Source organism: Gastrolobium bilobum, unplaced genomic scaffold, assembly GCF_033153095.1.
Source record: "Gastrolobium bilobum isolate Gb01-03AN ecotype WA unplaced genomic scaffold, APGP_CSIRO_Gbil_v1 utg4364, whole genome shotgun sequence".
NCBI classification, from domain to species: Eukaryota; Viridiplantae; Streptophyta; class Magnoliopsida; order Fabales; family Fabaceae; genus Gastrolobium; species Gastrolobium bilobum.
In genome coordinates, this window is record NW_026898973.1 from 249,986 (window position 1) to 269,850 (window position 19,865).

A 19,865-nucleotide genomic window follows, 5' to 3' on the forward strand; every position below is an offset into this window, starting at 1 on the left:
TAAAGGTTTTAGGGTAACAAGGGATTGAGCTCTAATAACATGCGAAAGAATTGATTAGATTGATACTAAGGATGATTAACGTAAAGAAGAACTTCAAACATAATAAAGGGATTAAAGGAAATCGAAACCCTAGCTACGTTCTTTTATATTCGTAAATTCCATCTTTAATTTCTTGCTTTTATTTGTAATACTCATGAGAGTTACTTCACGTCTTTAAATTCTTATTCTTGCGGTTACTTAGTTTTAATATTTTAATTTTTCAATTCAAATTCTGTTTCCAAATACAATTTCGATTGTCCAACTTAAGTCGCGATAGTGAATTAGTGCTTGAACCGTAATCCTCGTGGGAACGATCTCTTATTCAAACATTATATTACTTGTACGATCGGTGCACTTGCCGTGAGTAGCAACATGTTCTCCCGGGAAAACATAGTTATAATTTAACTATAACTGTGTTCTTGCGGGAGAACATAGTGCACTAGACCGATTTTTACATCCAGTCACTGTACACTCACTAAACCCACATATGTGTGTGTGTGTGTGGAAAATGTTTTTCTTATGTTGTAGGAAAATAATTATCTTATGTTATAGAAATAAAATTACAAGTGGGACTCATAAGTAAGAGAAGAGAAAAAAAAAAGTGGTGGGACCCACCCCTCTTTTGTGTGTGTAGAAAAATTGTTTCTCTTATATAAAATGAAACTTATGTTCTCAACACTTATACTACATATTGCACATTCTAGTCAAAATCAAATTCCTTTATTGATTCGCAGATTGAGTTTAGTTAATGTTTTGTGTATTTGACATGTGTGGACGACGATAGTACGAGTAGGTCCAATTTAATTAATTCGCAAGTTTGATGATATTTCAAAAGACGGTCTGACTTTTGATCACCCGGCCGGACATATTATATATAGTACGAATTCACAAATTATTGATCTATTGTTTTCAACTATAGACTAGCTTAATCAATTACTCTAGTTATTGTGGGTTGACCTGTTCTTGTGAGCTTCATTATAATGGTAAAATTGGAGTGTCGGCTGCAACCCACCGAGATGCTAACACACAATGCGGTAGCTGCATCTGACACGAGTAACTACTAATTCTTCAATGCTTCTTTCTAAAATTGCCACGCAATTCCTTGCGGTGCACCCAATTCATATGTTTAATATATTAATCTATAAACAAACAATATTAAGTAATTTTGAGTTGTTGACTTCATTTACTTAATAAAGAATTTTGGGGGTTACTTCATCATGAATAATTCGCATCCAAAGTGAATGAGATAAAGCACAAAAGTAACTAGAGATGCATGCATGCTCATTAGTGATAAAAATAATCTACCCTTGCAATAAGTGATTCTGCTAAGTGTATGGACGAAAGCAATCGTGTTGCTAATGGCAGAGCCCTTCTTTTTGACTTTTTTTTTTTTTTTGTCTAGATTCCCACTTATCAGTTATCAGGTTAACTAGCGTACTTATTCTTGAGGTAAAGAAATGAATCATTTTCATTCATTGTGTAAAACGATTACATGGGAACTATTTATAATCACACGCTACAACTCAAAGGTTTACAATCGAATAATAACTAACTAACAAACTAACTAATTCAGTTATTCTTCCATCTATCATGATTGGTTCCACGTGGCTTGATAATGTGTGAGAAGGAGAAGTTAACTTGATGAGTTGGGCCTGGATCAATTAACTCTGGGCTTGAGTCAGATATGTATGACTTTGGTAAGAGCCCCCCGCAAGCTGGACTGAGTAAGTTTACGAGGCCAAGCTTGGACACACCAGAGATGAAAAGTGAGGATGATAGTGATTTGGTAAACATATCTGCGACCTGATTAGCTGATGATACAGGAAGAAGGCGAAGGAGGCCAGAACGGATCTTGTCACGAGTACCATGACAGTCAATGTCAATATGCTTGGAGCGTTCATGGAATGTTGCATTGTGAGCAAGGTACATAGCGGACCGGTTGTCACAGTGAACAGAGGCAGTGTGCCATGGTAAGCCAAGATCATGAAAGAGGTATTGGAACCACTGCAACTCGCAAGAGAGACTAGCTAAAGCTCTGTATTCTGCTTCTGAAGAGGAACGGGAGACAGTGGTCTGTTTCTTCGAACGCCAAGCTACCAATGAATCTCCTATGAAGATGCAGAAGCCTGTAACAGATTTGCGAGTAAGAGGACAGCATGCCCAGTCAGAATCAGCAAAGGCTCTTATGTTCAAGGAGCCATGTGAAGGATAGAAGAGTCCATTAGCAGGAGCATTCTTCAGGTACCGTAAAATTCGTTGAGCAGCAGTAAGGTGATGATCACATGGGGAAGCAACAAATTGACTCAGATGATGAACAACGTATGCAATGTCTGGTCGAGTTGTAGTTAAGTATAATAGCCTACCAATCAGTCGACGGTAAATTGAAGGATCCGATAATGGAGGACTCTGCACTTGAGTGGCAGATAAAGTTGGAACTATCGGAGTGGAGACAGGTTTTGCAGCAAGGAGTCCAGCATCTATCAGTAATTCCAAAGCATATTTTTGTTGGTTTAGAAGAATTCCAGACTTGGAACGAGCAACCTCTAAGCCAAGAAAATAACGGAGCTTGCCAAGATCCTTAATACGAAAATGTGCATGAAGAAAATCTTTAACCCTTTGGATCTCTGTCATGCAGTCACCTGATAATACCACATCATCAACATAAATCAGCAATATTGTGAATGAAGTTGCAGTTCGAAATGTGAACATGGAGTGATCTGCCTGGGCTTGAATATATCCCAAAGACATAAGAGCAGAGGACAGTTTGGCATGCCATTGGCAGCTGGCTTGCTTTAGCCCATATAACAAGCGATGCAGATGAATCTGTCCTATGGCATAGAAGATTGGGACATCTTTCGAAAAATGTATTACAGAAAATGTCTTTGTTTTTACCTTTTATTCCATCTACACATGTAGCACCATGTGATGTATGTCACTTAGCAAAACAGCGAAGGCTTCCTTTTAATTCCAGTGAGACTAAGACCACCAAAGTGTTTGATTTGATACATACAGACATATGGGGTCCATTTTCTACTACATCAATAAATGGTCATTGTTTCTTTCTTACTGTGGTTGATGATTACTCGCATTTTACTTGGATATTTCTTATGAAAAGCAAAAGTGAAGCTTGTCAGTACATTCATGATTTTGTTACCTTTGTTGAGACACAATTCAACACTTCCATTAAGTCAATCCGCAGTGACAATGGAATAGAATTTGCTATGAATGAATTTTATAAGAAAAAGGGCATTCTTCATCAAACTAGTTGCGTCGAGACCCCACAGCAAAATGGCTTAGTTGAACGCAAGCATCAACATCTGCTAAATGTAGCCCGTGCCTTCCTATTTCAAGCCAATCTCCCACTTTCATTCTGGAGTTATGCCATTCTCCATGCTGCTTATGTTATCAATCTGCTATGTTCTCCTCTTCTAGCCAATCAAACACCATATCAGAGATTATATGACAAGCCTCCACTGCTGATACATCTTCGAGTGTTTGGTTGCTTGTGCTATGCCTCAACATTGTTTGCTCACCGAACCAAATTCACTCCTCGGGCTCGCAAGGCTATATTCTTGGGATTTAAAGAAGGAACAAAGGGATATGATGCATCCTTTGTTTTTGCATCCAAATGAGAGTCCAACACTGGTTTTGGTTTCACCACCCTTAAATGGTGAAAACTATCACTCATGGGCTCGAGGAATGAAGGTAGCACTGATTTCTAAAAATAAACTAGGTTTTATCGATGGCAGCATTCCTGCACCAAATCAAGACGAACCTACGTTTGCTGCTTGGCAACGATGTGATACGATGGTGATGGCATGGATCCAAAGATCCATATCTGAATCCATAGTGAAATCAATCATATGGATAGAACATGCTCGCGACGCCTGGCTAGATCTACAAGAACGATTTTCCCAAGGTGATGTGTTTCGAATCTCAGATTTGATGGAAGAAACTTTTCGCTTGAATCAAGGAGACAGATCTGTTACTGATTATTACACACACCTCAAAACAGTATGGGATGAGTTAGACAACCTCAAACCTCTCCCTAATTGTGTCTGTGTTGTTCCATGTGTATGTGGAGCAATTGCTAGGATGAGAGAGTATCGTGAGCAAGAACAAGTTATAAGGTTCTTGAGAAGGTTAAATGATCAATTTGCATCTGTAAGGTCTCAGATCATGTTAATAAGTCCATTACCTAATATCAACCGATCCTTTTCACTCGTTTCTCAGCAAGAAAGGCAATTCAAATTGGACAATCATGTCACTGATGCAAACCAGTCATCAGTCTTCAATGTCACAAATCGGAGAGGAGGTCCTAGTTATGGTGGAAGATTTAATGGAAGAGGACGAGGTCGAAACTTTGGTGGCAGATCTCAGACTACTCGCATATGCACTCACTGTGGCAGAAACAACCACACAATTGAGACATGTTATCAACTACATGGATTTCCACCAGGTTACCGCAATAATAATAGGATCTCCAATACAAATGCTGCAAGCACAGATCCTCAGAATTTCAATCAAGATGTTTCAGTTGCCTCGAATTCAGAATCTTACATGCACATGACCAGAAGTGAATATCAACAATTGATGGAGCTTTTACAAAAGTCTCCCTCCACTGGTCTTCTTAGTGCACCTGCAACAAATCATGTGAGCAACATGGCCCAGGTTTCCAGTATAAACGCAACAGAAACAAAAGAAAAATCAGGTAGCCCAAATACTCAATGGATTGTAGACACAGGTGCAACATATCACATTGCACATTCCATTTCTGATTTTTCTTCAATTCATACCATTGCTCCTTTATCAGTAATTCTCCCAAGTGGTTCCCAAGTCTATGCTTATTACTCAGGCTCCATTCGTTTAACACCCAATTTAATTCTTCATGATACACTATATATTCCACAATTTCATGTCAATCTGATTTCTGTATCAAAACTTGTCACTACCCTTAATTGTTTACTCACCTTTGATTCTGAGCTAGCTTTTGGGGTGGTGTATTCCAAGGTTCTTTACATGGTATCAGAGCCTCGCCGCCCCCCACTTTCTCTTGTGGCGTTTCTTAGCACAGGTAGGATGAGCCTGTTGCATTGTCCACTCTTCAAGCCCAATGGGCTCTCGTGTGAGGGGGCGTGTTGAGATATATAGTCCTACATTAGTTGTATGTGCAACTAATGTGGAGTTTATAAGGCCTTAGGCACTCCCACTCTTTGAGCTAGCTTTTGGGGTAGTGTATCCCAAGGTTCTTTACACTTATCTTAAGTAGTTAGTACAGAATTATGCAAAGCAATTACTTCAGTATGTATAAACAAATATCAATCTATAACTCTTCACATGCCTGCCATTACTTTAGGCTTTGTTTGGAAGAGAAAGAAAAGAAGGGGACCGGAGGGAGGGAAAGGAAAGGAAGGAAATTGAAAGGTATTTTCTTTTCTTGATTGGGAATTAAAAAAATGATAAGAAAAAAAAATAGAGGGTTGATGAAACATTTTACCATTTTACCCCATTTTTAAAATTAATAAAATTATTATAATTTAAAAATTAAATTAAAATCAAAAATTTTAACAAAATTATTTATGTACTTTTCACAATACTAAAAAAAATCATATTTTCGACGAAATTTTTACGTTACAAACGACGAAAATTTCATCACAAAATTTTATTTTCGTCAAAAAGTGACGATATTTTTTCTCCAATAATATTTTTACAAAAATAAATTTTCTATCAAAATTTAGTTTTCGTCAAAAGTCTTGACGAAAATGATTTCCATCATCAAATTGTTTAAATGAAAAAAGAATTTCGTTAAAAATTTTGACGGAATATTTTCCGTTCAAGATTTCAATGGAAATGAGATTTGACAAAAATTTCTACTGAAATTGTTTTGTCAAAATTTTTTAGGGAAATGTTTCATTCGAAACTTTAGATGAAATTTAGATTCTATAAAGAATTTTAACCGAATATTTTTTCCGTAAAAATTTTTGATCGAAATATTTGTCGACAAAATTTTTATGTCGAAATTTTTTGACAGAAATGAGTTCCGTTGAAAATTTTGATGAAAATGTTTTTTTATCAAAAAAACTTGACGGAAACATTTTTCATCGAAAATTTTCGATGGAAATGTGTTTCGTCAAAAATTTTGACGGAATATAAATTCTGTAAAGAATTTTGATGAAAATTTATTTCCGTCAAAAAATTTCAATGGAAATGTGTTTCGCTGAAAATTTTGATGAAAATATTTTTTGTCAAAAAATTCGATTAATATTTTTTTTTTGTGAAATATTTTGACGAAATTTAGATTTCGTAAAGAATTTTGACAAAAAAAAATTTCTGACAAAATTTTTTACAAACATGTTTTTAGTCCCAAATTTTGATAAAATTTTTTTTGATGGAAATGTTTTCCATAAAAAATTTTGGCGTAATTTTTTTACGTCAAAAAATTTCAATGGAAATGTGTTTCGTCAAAATTTTGGACGAAAATCTTTTCTTTTCGTGAAAAGTTTTGACAGAATTTAGATTCCATCAATAATTTTGACTTGATTTTTTTTCCTTAAAAAATTTATGTTAGTGATTATGGCAGAATCTGGTTTTGTATCTATTTTTGTGTTTAGTTTTGATGTAAAAAATTTCACGTATATGATTTTCATAAAAAATTTTATCACTATTTTTGACGTAATATTTTTCATCGATAATATCTGTCAATATTTAAGACTTTTCTAATAATGTCACATTTAAAAAATTCACATTTATATAGTTTTCATATTTTAATACTAAGGGTAGATAAGTAATTTTTAATATTTTTTTCCCTCAAACCCCCCAGATTGGGGGAACTTTGATTTTAAGAAGAAGGATATTTTGAAGAGTTTAGTAAAAATCCCCAATTTCTTCCCCTAATTTTTGTAAACTCACAAACAAGAGAAGGACTTGCTAAAACCAACTCCCAAACAAAACCTTAATGAATTTCCTTTTCCTTGTAGTTGAATAGTGACGAACTATTGAACAAAATGGCACTTCAAGGTTTGCATTACTTGTTTTCCAAAACAGTAGTTCAATCTAATTTAATTTTCAGTACAATTTGAACTCTTAAAAGCCTAGTCGTTAAAAATTATGCGACACCACACCACGATATGTTGCAGCAATATAATTTTTTGTAATTAAACAAAAAAACCCTAACACAAATGCTAATCTCACCTAGGTACGACCCAACATCGATGGAGGCAAGTAAGTAACACAATCCTTAATGCTAGTTGTGATATTTTTGCAATACATCATGATAAAAGTGTTAATAATATTTTAAATGTATTGGTCAATATAATCATATGACAATGTATTTTAGCTTTGAACAATGGAAGGTAGTGCGCGATATATCTAAAATTATCATGTGCAACTCTGACAATGCATGGCCTAATTATAGGGTTGTGCCAGATGTCGTCAAGCAGAACTAGTACAACGAATTGATGGTAATATTACCTTTCAAACTTGACCATATTAATGTTTACATATTTACAAGTTTTTTCATGTTTATTATTGCAAGAAAAATATAAATACTTGCTAGAGGACCATAATCATTTCGATGAGGCATTCAAGACCAAAGCCACTGATATAATTAAAAATCACATACATTTTCTTAGAAATTGAAAGGGCAATACCTCTTGGATGTCTTCAGATGTACATGATGCTTTGAAGGAACATTGGACTAATAATAAGAAATGGAAAAAATTAGCAGAAATAAATAAGAGGAACATGTCCACATATGATGGACCTTCACATTTTGGAGGTGTAATTCCATAAACTGAGAATGCAAGGCGGCTGGTAAGAATACTTATAATTGTGTATGCTTGTTTGTAATTAAAATGATAAGCGTTCTTTTATAATTAGCATAATATATACTTATTGTTTTATGTTTCATATGACACAGCAAGCAAATGGGTCACAAATCCATCCGCTTTGGATTGGGCGATGTACAAGCATACACACAGACGCAAAGATAACTGTGAGATATGGAAAATGACAAGTCCAAGGCAATAGTGAATATTATTGATTTTTACAATATTTATATACTTCGAAAGATGATTAGTTTTAATATGCTTAACTTTAACACATCACATACTTTCTATGTAAATTGTAGGATGAATTTATCAGAATGAAAGAGAAATATAGTCAAGTCACTCCAGGAGAGGATGCTAGCAATGTAGGCGGTTAGTCGGGTTAACCGTAAAGGACGAATATACGGTTTAGGTACATCGGCATGAGCATACAAGCAATCTCGGTTCTTCAGTAGGCCACAACCTAGAGTGTCCTATCAACAGCACGACAGGATGCGCAAATTGGTTACGTAGCTACAGGGTATGGTTGCACAGCAAGAAAGTGAAATGCCATTGATGCAGGATAAACACACACAACAAAAGAGTGACCTGTCATTGGTGCGGGGTACAGTTGCACAACAGGATACTCTCATTTCAATAATGCATAGGCAAATGGAACAAATGGAGAAGATTATAAACAGGATTCCTGCAACATTGTTAGATACCGAGGATGATGATGAGACTCAGCTCTCGTCTCAAGACCAAGGTGACGACCATGATCATGAAGATCATCTAGCAGCATGAATTTTGTTAATATTGTTGGATGTATTTGATTAGTATACGGACTTCTGTACTTTTAATTGTATTGATTAAGTAGATTTTGTTTTGATATGTTGTTTACTTAGATTAAATTTGTATATCGGGTGCAATAAAAAAAATTGGTATTAATTTAGATGTAAAGAGAGAAATTTATCCAGCTGCATGAATTTTGTTAATATTGTTAATTTATTTTTTTGGTAGACTGTTAATATTGTTATTTATTAGTATATCATATGGATTTTTGTACATTTATTTGTATTGATTAAGGAGATTTAATTTTGATATGTTATTTACTTTTATTATATTTGTTTATTAGGTGCATTATAATACTATATTTTTAATATTATATTTCCAAAAAAAATTGACAAACTAAGTATTCCGTCGAAAATTGAGACAATAGTTTTCGATGAAAATTCATTGATTTTTCATCAAAATTCTTGGACACAGTTTTCGATAAAATTTCATTGATTTTTAGTCTAAAAATTTCGACCGAATTAAATTCGGTCACAAATTTTGACGAAATTCTAGTTAAATTTCGTTACAGATTGAGACAGAACTATTTGATAGAAATATATTCCGCGAAAAACTTGTTCGGATCCTCTTCTTTTTAAGTTAAAAGCTACTTATAAGTTAAAGTTTAAAAAAAAGAAATTAAAAGTTGTTTGGTAATTACATAAAAAATTTAATTTAAAAGTTACTTAAAAACACATATTTCAACAAAACTATCTCTCTCTATCTCTATAGCACTTTCAGCTTAAAAAAAAATATCATCCAAATAAACACTTAAAAGAAGAGTAATGAGAATCATTACAACGAGTGAGCATAAAATATCATAATAATGTCTTCGAACTATATGATTTTTATAAAATAAAAAAAAAGGACAATTTCTGAACCCATGCCACTGTAATTTTTTCTGTCCCATTAATGCAACACTTTGAATCCCTGAAGGTGGACACAGACATTCTCTGGCCCAGATACACTATCATTGTCAATTTTCAGCAACTTACGAAGGATATCTAAGAGAGGATTCTTCTCAGGTTACATATTTCAATAATCTTCTCCACAAAAGTAATATGCATGCCCCAGTACCATGTCCTTGCAAAATAACGAGAAACACTGGTCTAAAAACTTCTTGTCAAAGCTTCAGTGGAATAATTGGTTTTTTCAGCACTCTGATATGTTAAGTACGATACATAAATTTAAAATTGTAGTGGGTTTGGTCATTATGAGCTTAGATTTGTTTTTGAGTCATGTGGTGTATCAATTATATGCTGTGGGAAGAGAAGTATTAATTACCATTCATTCTCCACTTTTTCCTATTCGTGCACCCTTTCTTCTTCTATTTACTAACTTCCTCTGTTCATGCCCTGGCTCTAGCAAGGTGGTAGTCAAAGGAAAGCCAATTAAGCCATTTAGGATTGCATTATTGAGAGTTATAAAGGAATTGAAACTCTGGTACCTAGAAAAGGTGTGAACATACCAAACTGGACCAATAGCAGTTTTGTCATAGGTCTTACGCTGGTAATACTAGCCTAAATACGTTACTTCGTTTAAAACAAACTGACCCCAATTGACAACTCATGCAGTGTTAAAGGCTTTGACAGCAGTGGCTCATAATGCAGTGGTTTCTTGATGAGGCCCTTGAGTTGATTATATTGCCTTGAATTAAATGATTTCCTGTATGAGAAATTATACCAACATTTTAATGAACTGATTATATATTCAATATTAAATATTTGCTTGGTATTCTGTGTTACATCTGAACAAGGTGGCACCTAGCTTTTACATATATGAGTTAGGCCGGTTGGCACCAATGACAATAGAATAAGTTTTTTTTTTTTTATATATTAAATATAGAATAGAATAAGTTTTTAGGTCAAACACTGCAGTAACAGCCGAAATCTGTAAAAGGATAATGGAAGTCAGAGTCCAAGATAATATAAATAATGAAGATCAGATAAGTAAGCAGCAATTTGTTACGATAAATGAATTCGACATTACGTCTCAATTCAAAATGTTAAGATAGATTTATGAATTCTTCTACTTATATGTATTAGTGGATAGAGGGAGAATCGAGCATTGGCAGCCGCCCTTCTCTACATTTTAATTTTTTTTATTAAAATAAATTTTAATAATAATAGGCTATTAGCAATAATAACTAGTCCCTCTCCAAAAAAATATTTATAGCAGTTAATAGGCTTTAATGTTTTTATAATGAATGCAGATAAGTTATCTCTGTTCATTTCCAAAACGACGTCGTTTTGGAGTTGAAAATTAAAAAATTATAATGATAAAGACTATTATAATCCTGAAATAAATTAAAATTATAATAATACCTTATTTCTGCCCTAAAATGATGTCGTTTTAGGGGTGTAAATGAGTTAGTCCGGCCTACAGAGGCCTGTGGCCAAGCCTATATTAAGGCCAGGTTTGGCCTATTATAAATAGTAAAATAGAACAGGCCTAGACTTTTAAAAATATCTATTTAGAAAACAGGTCATAGGCTTTTTGTGTACATGTCGAGCCTATAAACTTACAGAGCGGCTTATATCGTATTATTTATTTTAAATAAAATAAATAAAATTATTATTTTAATAATTTTGAATGAAAAAGTAATATTATTTTTGTTATTCTTTTAATTGTTAAATATTTAATAGACTTAAATAGGCTAATAGACTCAGGCTAAGGCTTTTATTTTTTAAATATAAGTCAGATCAGACTTGTAATTTGGGACCTACACATGCCAGGCCAAACTCAGTGTATTTTACACAGGCCTAGTCTATTTAAGACAAAGCCTAACTAGCCTAGCCTATTTACATCCCTAACTGCAAATAACTTATCTGCTTTTACTGCAGAAAAAATGAACCTTAGTTAATATCTCTTATTTGTCTTAATAATATTTATAAATTTAAAATTTTATTTTCGCCTCCTATTATAAAAAATTATGGGCCCACTACTATATAATCTTTATTTAGTTCATTTATAATCAATGTGAGATTTAACTTCGTATACTTAAGTTCCCAACATTAACTTCAACCACTGGGGTGGGAAAAAAAAAATCAGTACAATTCTACACGAGTCATTCTTCACTTGGTAGTTGGTACCATAGAGCTAGTACTTTCGATTCAAAATAGACTGGACACCACTATGACAAAGGGAAATTGTGTGGTTGCTTGGGGCAAGTTTCAATTACATCATACCTTGCTGGCACTTTTGATTGAACCTCACTTCCCTGAATGCAGGCATGGTAACATCTTTAAACAACATATGGCATATTCTAAATTTTGTTGAAAGGAAGCTAGTGTAATGAAAATATTTGAGACAGGTATGTGTAATTAGAAGTGGCAATTTGGGTTAAATTTGACGCATCAACCTATCTAAACGAGACGGGTTGGGTTATACTTTTCAACCCATTTCAATCCACCCCGTTTAGTTGTGGGTCAAAACAGGTTGGCGGTGGATTGGGATGGGTTGGCCCGTGGGTCAATTTTTTTTTAACTAATAAGTAGTATTTTAATTATCACTAAGCTTTTGTGATATAAAATATTTTTTATCTTAGTACTCTCCTAGAAAAAATAAAGAAGAAAAACTTTATTTATTACAAAGATTATCCATATATTGAGGCAAAAATAAATTCCTAAACAATATTTAACTGAATATTAGTATACATTTAGGTTTGAGATTAGAAAAATACTAAAGGGATTGTGAAATGAAAATAAGAAATATTATAAAATTAATAAAATAATTTATTTTTAATTTTTAATTTTATTTTATTTTTTAGGCGGGTTGACCTGCCAACCCATCACAAAACGAGGTGGTTGGGATTTTCAACCCATATCAAAATGCAGGGCGGAGCGGGCCAACTCGTTTTTGACGGGTTGGCGACGAGTCGGGTCGGGGCGGGTCGACCCATTTTGCCACCTCTATGTGTAATTAATAATCAGATTCCATTTTTGTGGGGAAGATAATATCTTCGTCAAAGAAATTAGAAACTGAAAACGATTCATATAATTATAGGGTTCGCTTTTTCTGCAGTTACTGCTGATAATTTATCTGCAGAAAACCCAATACTACATCGTTTTGGACAAAAATCATGGTGTTTTTGTAATTTTAATTATTTCAGAATTATAATAGTCTTTGTATTTATAATTTTTTAATATTTCAATACTAAAATGACGTCATTTTAGGAATAAATACAGATAACTTATCTACATTAACTGCAAAAACAATTTTTTTTCATAATCATAACCCAAAACGGAAACGGCATGCCTTATTAAAAACCAATTTTTTAAACTTTTGCACAATAAAATATGCTTAGTTATAAAGTCTTGCCACGTGTAAACTTGTGTTGAAAAGTTCAAGAAAAATGAAAAATCCCTATTCCTTTATTGAGTTGGAAAAATTATCAATATTTAAAAAAAAAAAATGGTCCTCAAAACTAGGCAAAATTTAAGGAATGATACTATTGCATAGACCTTTTTTAACTATTGGGGAATTAAGTAAAATTTTATGGAAAATAAATTTATAAACTAATTTATTTAAGGCTTTAATGTTTCTAAAGTAAATGTATATAAATTATTTACATTCGTTCCAACATGACGTTTTTTTGGGTTGAAAAATTAAGAAAGTATAATGAAAAAGACTATTATAACCCTGAAACAAATTATAACACAACTTGGTTGTTACAATATCCTTTTTCTTACAAAAATACCTTGATTTCTGCCTTAAAACAACGTCGTTTTAGACTCAATGCAGATAAGTTATCTACATTGACCGTAGAAAAAGTGAACTTTTTATTTAAATAAAAAAATGTATCTATAAATTAAGAGTCGCTCGGTTCTACAGCAGCAACAGACGAAATTATCTGTCACAGTCTCACAGACATATGTTCACTGAAATCCGTCGACGAATTTTGGAAAAAATATGTCTGTGGCAGATAAAAAATTTCTGCTGCAAAGACAAAAACACGTTTGCCATAAATTAAAGGGTGTTCATATAAAATATGGATTCGTTCTACTGACCCAATATTTTATTCAGATCTAAAATTTTAATTAGTACGAAATAATTTTGTTAAACCTAAAATTTGTTGCTTGCGCTTGAAGACTAGAAACATTAGGTCATAAGCTTGTAAACTTTGGGCCATTACGCAGAAACCTAAGTGTATTGGGCTGAGAATGATAACTAAACGAATTGGGCCATGTGCTAAAAGACTAGTTGTATTGGAAAAAATCTCCATTTAAGAAAATATTGAACTAAATGTTAGTCGGAAAACTTCCACCAGTCAAACCCATGTTAGAATGAAATCTTTTGTTATCAAATAGTTTGTTCTTGTTAGTAAGAGGATTAAAGTTGCTTCCAATATGAATCCAACAATTCTGGAACCGGATTAAATCCGATTGGATTTAATCCGATTTAATCTTTTGTTATCAAAGAGCTTGTTCTTCTTAGTAAGAGGATTAAAGTTGCTTCCAATATGAATTCAACAATTCTTCTTAAAGTTGCTTCCAATATGAATTCAACAATTCTTTTTTTGGAAATAATGAATTCAACAATTCTAAAACCGAATCAAATCAAATTGAATTTAATAAATAAATAAAATCAATTGCCACTATTATGTCGCATAAATCTTTATTTGTCAAATTTGGCTCAAGTCTTTCTTCTTCTTTTTTATGATCAAAATTCTTTAAAATACTTTTCTTTTTCTACCATCATTTCCCTAATTGGGTGCATTTTAGCCTGGATCATCCATCAAGGATACAATTTCTTCTCTTTTAGGTCTGTTTGGTGTGATATATAAGGCTTGATAGTATAAGCTTATACTATACGTTATGACATTTTCAGTTGTTTGGTATGACCATCGTATAGTATAAGCTTATACAACAAAATCTCTTAATACATCAAAATAACGTATAACTTAATACGGCCTAAGGGGATGGGATTGGGCCTGATAAAAGGTTAATGTATTAATATCGTTGACTAGTGCAATTCTCAAGAATTAATATATTATTTTAATATTAATACATTAAAATAAAAATTAATTTTTCAATATACTAATTCTAAATTTAGGAGATTTTTATTCTTATAAAAATTAATATATTTTTGGACACATTGATCAATGGATTTTTTATAAAAATTAATATCATATGACATATTTGGAAGAATTATATAAAAAAATTATTAGAGAGTATTTTTATCAAAAATATTTATTTTTATCTTATTTAATATTATACAATGCATTATCAAACACTTGATGATATTATTTTAGGGGAAAGATATTGTGACAACCAAGTTGTGTTACTACCAAGTGACTACCAATCAATCTCACCGTAAGATCGATTATGTTGATCCAACGGTTATATTTATTTCCATCTTTGTATGGTCATGATTCTCCATATTTAAAGTGAAAGCATTAAATATGGAAAATCATAACCATACAAAGGTGAAAATAAATATAAAGTATTAAATTTGGAGAATCATGACCATACAAAGATGGAAATAAATATAACCGTTGGATCAATATAATCGATCTAACGGTAAGATTGATTGGTAGTCACTTGGTAGTAACACAACTTGGTTGTCACAATATCCTTCCCCATTATTTTATACAATATCATGTCAAACACTGGATAGTATTAAAATTTAATCAAATTTTATATTATCATGCTTTATACTATTAGACTTTATTTGTGCACCAAGCATTCCCTTAGTTGTAAGTTTTGAGTTCTTATTGGTTTGATAGTTTATAGATTACGACTAGGTTGTTAAATCATACTATGGGATGTTCACCCAACTTGAAGCATTATGCAATAGATATGCGTGGATAGTGCTGAGATAGTAGTAGAATTTAGGAGACAAACAATATCGATAAATATTATCTTGTAAGCATGTGAATAAGGGGATGTGGTATTCAGTATTCACCCAACTTGAGAGGGGTGCTCTACAATTATTTAATTAATCAATGTTATACAAAAATTTAAGCATAAAACCTCAATTTCATCATACAAATACCGATTCAAACTGCGGCGACCGAATTGAAAAATTGAAAACTGAATTAATCGAAAATTGAAATATCAAAAAAAAAAATTGCAAAATTTAATTGGATTAAATCAATTTTTGGATGAGTTGGTGAAAACTGATCCAATCCAAACCGATCCAATGATTCCCCAACCTTACCATCTACCTATTTGGACCTTTTTTCCCAATCATAGCCCAAAAACCATATAGCAAAATTCAAAATCCAAAGCCCATTAACCCATCATGTTGGAGAAAGTGAGTTGTGTTTGATCTATGTTATGTGTTTTTTTTTGTAAGATACATAATATCTTTTTATTACATACGTTATTGTTGTACATAGGGGTGTAAATAGGCTAGGCTAGGCTTTGGCTTAAAGAGGCCATACCTGTATAAAAAAAATATTGGGTTTGGCCTGGCCTGTTAACCTGTGTAGGTCCCGCATTACAAGTCTGGCCTGACCTATAATTAAACATTCAATAATTAAAAGAATAACAAAAATAATATTACTTTAATTTTCAAAATTATTAAAATAATAATTTTATTTATTTATTTAAACCGAAGGGATTGGATTAGATGATTTTTACTTCCAAAACCAATCAAATCCAAACCGCAAACACCCCTACAAATATTTGAATGTTATCGCTTTTTTCATTTAAAGATTTTTATCATTAAATTAAGGCTTTAATGTTTCTAGAGTGAATGTAGATAAATTATCTACATTCACTCCCAAAACGATCTTGTTTTGGATTGAAAAATTATAATGAAAAAAACTATTATAAACCTGAAATAAATTATAATTACAAAAATACTTTGATTTCCGCCTCAAAACGATGTCATTTTGAACTCAATATGTAGATAAGTAGATTTTGTTTTGATATGTTGTTTATTTTGATTAAATTTGTATATCGGGTGCAATACAAAAATTGGCATTAATTTAGATGTAAAGAGAGAAAGTTATCCAGCTGCATGAATTTTGTTAATACTGTTATTTATTAGATATGATATGGACTTTTTAAAGGCAAAATTGTTGAGAGTTTCACTTTAAGACTTGAAATATCTCATTTGGAACTCGTGATACTTGGGTAAAGAATTTATCTCTTAGAAGAACAGATTCATTATTTAATTTGTAACAGTCAGTCTTGAACAATAGATATCAGTACATGGGATTATCCATAGGCAAAGACACCCTAATTGAATGAATGGTATCACCAAGACTGATTTTAAACCCATAAGCTTGCTATTGGTCTGTAAAATCAATACTAGAAGTGTTTAACAATTTGTGCCCAAAAGTAAAGCAAAATGGATTATTACTCAATAGTCATTCCCATTAATCTTAGCATTCAAGAAATGAAAAACTCAAACTGAACACGCAGAATAACACTAAAAATCAGATTTCAGAGAAATATGTGTGTATTATAGAAAATAAGAAATGAAATTCACGGTAAAATTCTATAATGCCAAAAGAAAGCAGCACAATCACTGAAAGTATAATTTGTTCTGGGCATGCTCCTATCGTTTCCTACTTTCCTTAATGAAACTTTCGCTTAAAGTCAAGCAACAACTCTCATCTCACCATTTCTAAGTCAGTTTCTGACAACATGCTATATCTAAATAACTTCAGATCATCCTGAAATGAGAAACAACATTTTGATTTTCCCCGTTGAGAACCACTCTAAAGCTAGAGTATAGGAAATTTGAATTAGCAAATGACAAAATGCCCAAGAACAGAACACAATGAATGCCATAATATAACAATCAGCTCGCTTAAAAACAAAAATCTGCCAGAGGACTCAACAAAGCAAAACCACCCAGGATTGCAGAGAGCTACATCAAGCAGTGAATTCTAACAACAAATACTCTATTGCATCAACAATCACCTCACAAAACCCTCTTACTTTTCTTAGCCTTTACTTCAACACCCACTCTCTTCTTGTTGCCCAACTCCAGATCATCAACAGATAATTTATCTTCAATTTTCTTCATCAAACTTTCCTTCTTCTGTTTGCCACTTTCCTTAGCAGATTTCTTCAGACGTTTGATACTAGTCAACTCACTTAGAGCCCCCTTCACCACTTTAACTCCTTTCTTCCTCTCCTTATTCACTAATTCTCCATTACCCTTTTCATCATTCTCAGAATCTTCTTCCACAACATCTTTAATGAGATCCTCACCAACTTTATCATCCATGTACTTAACTTGATGAATCCTACCCTTCTTCTTTCCCACTTTCTCTTCACCGGTTCACCCTCTTCCTCCTCCTCTTTCACATTCTCCTTCTTCTCGTTCTCCTGAACTCCCACAATCTTCAACTTCACATCAGGAACAGTCTGATAAACCGGCAAGGCGAGGGATTCTAACAACTTGACATGAAAGGACCTCACATTAGACCATTTTATAGGAATGAACAACCTCAATTATCCCATTAATGGCAGCAACAACATTAAATACGATATCATCCCTCTCCATACTCAACTTGGCAACCCTAACAACACTACAAGTCCCAGTACTCAGACAATAGCCCCGAAGAACAAGCCTTCTGAACCTGCTCCTTCCAATTATTATTCTTCAAATCCAAAGCAACAGGAACCTTCTTCTTCTTGAAGAATTGTTTCCCCAAAAACCTCGGAAGCAAAGGAACAACCCTTTTCTTGTGGAACAGTTTTAGTTTGAATTGGCTGATAAAGCATGTGAATTTAACATGCATCAGCTGTCTTTGTAGTTCTTGCTGGGCTAGGCCTTCCTTTTATACCAAAAAAAAAAAGGAACAACCCTCTTGTCTGCGAAAAACACGTCGTAAGAATTGCATAGCTTCCTCTTCGCCTCGAAGGGACGGTAATCGGAGGCAAGCTTCGTGAGCTTCAGAACCTTCGAGATGGGGGATGCTCTCGGACTGGATCTTGTTATGGGCTTGGGCTTTGGTGAGTTGGGCCTTGGGCCTGTCGTCGATGATCAAGCACTGCTCGGAGAATGGAGAGAGGAGGGAGTGAGGGAGAGGGATCTTGTAAGGGTTAACTCGACCCTTTTGGAGAATCTTTTTGAGAGTGAGAATCAGATACACGAATTCCTCGTCTTCGTCGAACAGCTTCGGCTTTTGGGTTTCAGATTGTGAGTTCCTCCATTTCAGGAGAGAATCAATGGCTTTCGCCACTGTTTCGGAGCTTACCCTTTCGGAAGCCATGCGAGAGAGGGTTTAAGGAAAGAAGAAAGAAGATGAACCCCACACACAATTTTCGGGAAAAATTAGGGTTTAGTTTGTAAGATAGAATCAGCCAATTTGGGGTTTTGAATTTCGATTCGGCCCAAATGGAAAAGTTCAAAATCTCCTTTGTGGATTGTCCAAAATCATTTGATCTCCTGAATTATTTTTAACTTCATCAAAGTTCATCCTTTTTTTTTTTTTGGTAACATGGAGGAGCAAATCACCCCAAAAACAAATTCAATTCAGAAACACCCTACGAAAATTACAAACCAAAGAGAAATCAGTCAAATATAATGGCAGAATACCAGGAAAAGGGGAATGAAAAGCAACAATATTATTCTCCAATCTATTATTCAACGGATATTTGGGAAGCTAGTCTGCACAAGCATTACTCTCCATGAACACATGAACCAGATGAATCTCCCAATCCCTTTGTAACCATGTAACCATGCTCGAATATGAGACACCAAGCGGGACTCTCGAGCTACTCCTCCACTTTTGGTGAGTGATAGAGACCCACTACCCGAAGAAGGAAACACAGACAGCCATAGTAGAAGAGAAGGAGATACAGAGGAGATAGATGTGCATCAGAGAATACAAGTGCCTGTTAGGAGGAGTGGTCGAGTGAAAGTCCCATCCAAATGGACCAACGATTACGTGCTTGAGACACGTGGATGACGAGTGGCAACAGGAGGATACCCTTGTGTCGGTTAAACATTGCTGAGGCTTTATTGTAATTGGGCCAGTACCTTAGCCCATTTAGTATAATTCCGTTTAGTTAATAGGGCCAAGCCATTTGGCCCAATTGTGATTTCTCTTATCGTATAATAGGAAGTAGAAGTGTGAGAATGAGGGTATTGAAAATCTGTAACAAACTTGTCTTCTCTCTCAACTTGCTATCTGGAGTAATCAGCAAACTCGAATTGCTGAGTTGTAATCGCAAATTTCATTCAGAATTTCTGTTACTTGTGAATCATTAGCTTGAGGCT

The 19,865-nt window shown here is 33.6% G+C and overlaps 2 protein-coding genes and 1 pseudogene across 2 annotated transcripts; 1 reads left to right on the top strand and 2 right to left on the bottom strand.

The window, feature by feature from the left end:
- Positions 1 to 1,608: 1,608 nt before the first annotated feature.
- LOC133285970 (uncharacterized mitochondrial protein AtMg00810-like) lies at positions 1,609 to 2,787 on the bottom strand. Its single transcript, XM_061483297.1, has one exon. The coding sequence runs from the start codon at positions 2,785 to 2,787 to the stop codon at positions 1,609 to 1,611; it is 1,179 nt and encodes a 392-aa protein (XP_061339281.1).
- Positions 2,788 to 3,846: 1,059 nt separating this feature from the next.
- Positions 3,847 to 8,242, top strand: LOC133285971 (uncharacterized). The gene is made up of 2 exons (XM_061483298.1): positions 3,847 to 4,710; positions 8,168 to 8,242. The coding sequence occupies exons 1-2, from the start codon at positions 3,847 to 3,849 to the stop codon at positions 8,240 to 8,242; spliced, it is 939 nt and encodes a 312-aa protein (XP_061339282.1).
- An 8,880-nt stretch (positions 8,243 to 17,122) lies between these two features.
- LOC133285963 (uncharacterized) lies at positions 17,123 to 18,881 on the bottom strand (annotated as a pseudogene).
- Between the last annotated feature and the right edge of the window lie 984 nt (positions 18,882 to 19,865).